The sequence below is a fragment of the Eimeria necatrix genome, genomic scaffold (assembly GCF_000499385.1).
Source record: "Eimeria necatrix Houghton genomic scaffold, Enh_scaff200, whole genome shotgun sequence".
Taxonomy (NCBI): Eukaryota; Apicomplexa; class Conoidasida; order Eucoccidiorida; family Eimeriidae; genus Eimeria; species Eimeria necatrix.
In genome coordinates this window covers 27,501-32,500 of record NW_013652628.1, presented here as the reverse complement: position 1 = coordinate 32,500, position 5,000 = coordinate 27,501, and the positions used below count along the sequence as shown (strand labels likewise).

Genomic DNA, 5,000 nt, shown 5'->3' with positions numbered 1-5,000 from the left:
AAAATAGGAGGGCTGCAGTGGTTGCAGCAGTGGCACCAGCAGACCCACAGCAGCAGCAGTAGCAGCAGCAGCACCACCACCAGAGCAGCAGCAGCAGCGCAGCACCACAGCAGCAGCAGCACCACCACCACCACCACCACCACCAGCACAGCAGCAGCAGCAGCAGCAGCTGCAGCAGCAGCAGCTGCTGCAGCAGCAGCAGCAGCACCACCACCACCACCACCACCACCACCACAGCAGCAGCACCCCGACCGCCACCACCACCACAGCAGCAGCAGCAGCACCACCACCACCACCACAGCAGCAGCAGCAGCAGCAGCAGCAGCAGCAGCAGCAGCAGCAGCAGCAGCAGACCGAGCAGCAGCGCGAGAGCCACGAGTTTCTCCGGAGAAAAGCGAAGTTGGTTTTCAATTTGCTGCTGCTCATAAACTTCAATTGTTTTCGAAGACTGAAAAAAAAATCTGTAAATTTGCTTCGCCCCAAACACCACGCAGTCGCTGTCGTCGCTCACCACTGCGCGCAAACCCTAAACCCTAAACCCTAAACCCTAAACCCTAAACCCTAAACCCTTAACCTTAGGTCCTTAACCAACCTCAACCCTTGACTCTAAAGCCTACACATTTAAGTCTGAACTGTTAACCCTAAGCCCTAGGCCCTTAACCCTAAGCATTTGGCGTTTAACCCTAAACCCTAAACCCTAAACCCTAAACCCTAAACCCTAAATCCTTAACGCTAAAGCCTTAACACTAAACCCTAGAACTTGAAGTCTACAGCCAAAGTGTTGCTGCTCTTCTGCTGCTGCGCTGCTGCAGGAGGGCACCACGCTGTCTTGCGGGCAGGCCACTGCCAGCGAGGGTTTAGGGTTTAGGGTTTAGGGTTTAGGGTTTAGGGTTTGGACCTGCGTCGACGTAACCCTCAGAGCACAGCCGCGAGGCCGTCGCCTCCGCCTCTGCGGGAGCCACCACGTAGGGCACTCCAAAGGCCTCCAGCAGGGCCACTAGCTGCAGCAGCAGCAGCAGCAGCAGCAGCAGCAGCAGCAGCGCAGCAGCAGCAGCAGCAGAAGTGGCGACGGCGAGTGGGCGGAAAAGAAATGAAGACGAAGACACTGAGGGCTGCCGCAGCAGCAGCAGCAGCAGCAGCGAAGCAGCAGGCGAACAGACGCCACAGACGCCATGCACCGCAGCAGCAAACAGCAGCAGCAGCAGCAGCAGCAGCAGCAGCAGCAGCAGCAAACCTGCGCCTTGGTCTCATCGTCAGCTATTTCGCCGCGGGCCTGTAGGCGGCCTAGCTGCTGCATCAGTGCCTGTCTCTCTTCCTCTAGAATCTCAGTCAAACTCTGCTGCTGCTGCTGCTGCTGCTGCTGCTGCTGCTGCTGCTGTTGCTGCTGCTGCTGCTGCGGCGGGTAGCTGCGCGTGATGCCTGCTGCTGGAGGTGGCCGCCGGGAGCTGTAGACTCCTGCTGCTGCTGGTGCTGCAGCAGCAGCTCCTGCTGCTGTTGCAGTCCAGTGTGTCAGCTGTTGTTGCGGTGCTGCTTCTGCTGCAGCTGCTGCTTCTTCTGCTGCTGCTGCTTCTGCTGCTGCTTCATCTGCTGCTGCTGCTGCTTCCTGGGCAGCCTGCTGCAGATCCAGCAGCGCCTCAATCTCCGCCCTTTCTGCTGCTGCTTCGGGGTCTTCATCTGCTGCATCTGCTGCTGCTGCTGCAGGGCCAGCAGCAGCAGCAGCTTCCTGTCGTTGGTGCCGCTTGCGCTGCTGCTGCTGCTTCTGCTGCTGCTCTACGTGCTGCCGCAAAAAAGGAAAAACGTTCAGCCACAAACCCATGAAGTCGTCTTCATCTTGCTCCTGCGGCTGCAGCTGCTGCTGCTGCTGCTGCTGCTGCTGCTGCTGCTGCTGCTGCTCAGCCGCAGCAGGAGCCCGAGCGGACTCAGACTCCCTCACGGGAGATGCAGCAGGCTCTATAGCAGCAGCAGCAGCAGCAGTAGCATGGTGCTGCCGCTGCTGCTGCTGCTGCTCTGCATCCCTCTTCACTGTTTCGGGCAACTCCGCTGTGTGCTGCTGCTGCTGCTGTTGCTGCTGTTGCTGCTGCTGCTGCTGCTGCTTCCTGGTGCTCTTTGGCGAGAAAGGATTGCTCTTTATCCGGACGAAAGCTGCCGTTGCTGCTGCTGCTGGAGGTGCTGCTGGTGTTGCTGCTGGCGCTGCTGCTGGTGCTGCTGCAGTCGCTGCTGCTGGTGCTGCTGCTGGTGCTGCTGCTCTTGCTGCTGCTGGTGCTGGTGCTGCTGCTGGTGCTGCTGCAGTTGCTGCTGCTGCTGCAGTCGCTGCTGCCGGTGCTGCTGGCGCTGCTGATGGACCTACGTCTGGTGATCGTGGTGCTGGTGGCGTTGCTGCTGCTGCTGCTTCGGTTGCTGCTGCTGCTGCTGCTGCGGCCGCTGCTCTGGCTGTTGCTGTTGCTGCTGCTGTGGTTGTTGTTGGTGCTGCTGCTGCTGGCGCTGCTGCTGTCGCTGCTGCTGTGCTTTGTCTTTGGCGACGGCGTGATAGTGAAGCCGCTTCCACTTTTGCTGCTGCTGCTGCTGCTGCTGCTGCTGCTGCTGCTGCTGCTGCTGCTGTAGGGAGGGTGTGGGGCGAAGCAGCTGGGATCGCCTTGGGATCGAGTGAACTTCCGAGGCCAGCAAGGTTCAATTTGCTGCGTACTATTTGAGAGCTGAGGCGCTGCTGCTGCTGCTGCTGCTGCTGCTGCTGCGTTTGTTGCTGCGGTTGTAACTGCTGTTGCTGCTGCTTCTCTAATTGTTCTTGTTGCTGCTGTTGCGATTGTGGTTGCTGCTGTTGCTGCTGCTGCTGTGATTGCTGCAGCTCCTGCTGTAATTCGTGTTGCTGCTGCCGTTGCGCCTGTTGATGCTGCTGCTGTTGTGGTTGCTGCTGCTGCGGCTGCTGCGTCTCCTTGTGCTGCTGCTGCTGCTGTGGCTCCCTGCGTTGTTGTTGCTGCTGCTGCTGCTCTTGCTGCTGCTGCTGCTGCGGCGGCTGCGACAGTGGCTGCTGTTGCTGCTGCAGCAGCTGCTCCTGCTGCTGATGCTGCTTTTCTAGCTGTTGCTGTTGCTGCGTCTGCTGCTGCAGCTCTTGCTGCTGCTGCTGCTGCTGCAGTTCCAGCGGCAAAATCGGCTCATCAATTTCGCAGTCTTCAAACTCAGTGTCGCTATTATCCGCCGCAGCATTTGCTGCTGCATCTGCTGCTGCTGCTGTTGCTGCTGCTGCTGGCTCAGCAGCAGCAGCAGCCGTCTCCCCAGCTAGAAATTCCTCACCGAAAATCTCTTCGTCTGACAGCAGCGCCAAGTGCTTCTCTGAGCAGCAGCAGCAGGAAGCACAGCAGCAGCAGCAGCAGCAGCAGCAGCACATGCAGCAGCAGACGGAGCTGCAGCAGCAGATCCAGCAGCAGCAGCAGCAGCAGCAGCACGCTTAGAGCTCCATCTCTGTCTCACTTTTGCCGTCCTTCTTGACGTAGAACTCATCATCCAGAAACTCTTGCTGCTGCTGCTGCTGCATCCTGCTGCTGCTGCTGCTGCTGCTGCTGCCAAAGAGCTCCTGCATCTCCCTTCGCTTGTTCTCAGCAGCAAGAGCAGCAGCAGCAGCACCGCTGAAGAGCTCTGAGGGCCGCAGCAATTTCAAGTCAAGTTCTGATGTCCCACGCAGCCGCTGCTGCTGCTGCTCCTCTTGCTGCTGCTGCTGCAGCAGCAGCAAATCGTTCACGAATTTGCGGCGCCCAGACTTTGGGACTAGCCCGCACAACTCCATCCACGAAGCGCTGCTGCTGCTGCTGCTGCTGCTGCTGCTGAAGCTGCTGCTGCTGAAGCTGCTGCTGCTGAAGCTGCTGCTGGTGAAGCTGCTGCTGCTGCTGCTGCTGCTGCCAGTGGGAATGTCCGCCAGGCTCTGCAGTCTCTGCGACGGCGCTGCAGACGCAACAGAAACCCTAAACCCTCAACCTTAAACCCTAAACCCTAAACCCTAAACCCTAAATTTCAAATGAGATATAATACTCTTGCTCTCATAAGCTGGCATGGTGCACAGTCTAGGGTTTGAGGCGTAGGGTTTAGGGTTTAGGGTTTGGCAGTGAGGGTTTAGGGTCAGAGTTTACACATCTCCGTTTTTTGCATCGCCGCTGTTTGCTGCTGCTGCTGCTGCTGCTGCTGCTGTTCCTGGGGCATATCCACTCCCAGCTGCAGCAGCAAGGGCGGTGGCTGCTGCTGCTGCTGCTGCTGCTCCTCTTCGAGCTGCTGCTGCTGCCTCATCTCTTGCTGCTGCTCCGCCATTTTGGTCTTGACGCTGTTAATTTCCTACACCAGCAGCAGCAGCAAGTGCAGCAGCAGCAGCAAGTGCAGCAGCAGCAGCAAGTGCAGCAGCAGCAGCAAGTGCAGCAGCAGCAGCAACTCCGCGAGTATCAGCAGCAGCGCGCTGGTTCTTTCAGCAGCAGCAGCAGCAGCAGCAGCCGCTGCAGCTGCTGCTGCTGCTGCTGCTGCAAAAGGAATTAAATAAATAATTAATTAAAAATTAAATAAAAAATAATTAATAAATTACTCGATTTGTTTGAATTGCCCGAATGTAACCCTCCAGCTGCACATTCGAAAACACCGAAGTGTCGCTGCTGCAGCTGAGCGCCCGCCGCCTCGAGGCTTCGATCCAGGCGTCTCGGATTTGCAGCAGCACCTAAATAAATAAATAAACAAATAAATAAATAAATAAATAAATAAATAAATAAATAAATAAATAAATAAATGGTTTGTTTGTTGGCTAAGTGCAGCAGCTCGGTGGTGGAGAAAAAACGAGAAAAAACGAGCAGGTGGATGTGAAAAAACTCTAGTTGACGCCTAAACCCTAAACCCTAAACCCTAAACCCTAAACCCTAAACCCTAAACCCTAAACCCTAGGAAGGACCTGGTACTGAAGGGTTAGCGGCAAGGCGTTAAACACTTTGGGGTCTATGGCTGAGTCGAGGGGCAGCTCCACAAAGTCGCCGCTG

General features: G+C 57.0%; 1 protein-coding gene across 1 annotated transcript in view; it reads right to left on the bottom strand.

The window, feature by feature from the left end:
• Positions 1–753: 753 nt before the first annotated feature.
• ENH_00026990 (RAD2 endonuclease, putative) overlaps positions 754–5,000 on the bottom strand; it is a gene marked incomplete at both ends in the record, with an annotated part of 7,848 nt that continues 3,601 nt past the window's right edge. Inside the window, 6 exons of the mRNA XM_013579903.1 lie at positions 754–803; positions 899–1,001; positions 1,235–3,327; positions 3,466–3,933; positions 4,119–4,317; positions 4,916–5,000. The exon at positions 4,916–5,000 is cut by the window's right edge and continues 13 nt beyond it. Coding sequence (XP_013435357.1) covers positions 754–803; positions 899–1,001; positions 1,235–3,327; positions 3,466–3,933; positions 4,119–4,317; positions 4,916–5,000 — 2,998 coding nt within the window. The remainder of the gene's footprint in view (positions 804–898; positions 1,002–1,234; positions 3,328–3,465; positions 3,934–4,118; positions 4,318–4,915) is intronic.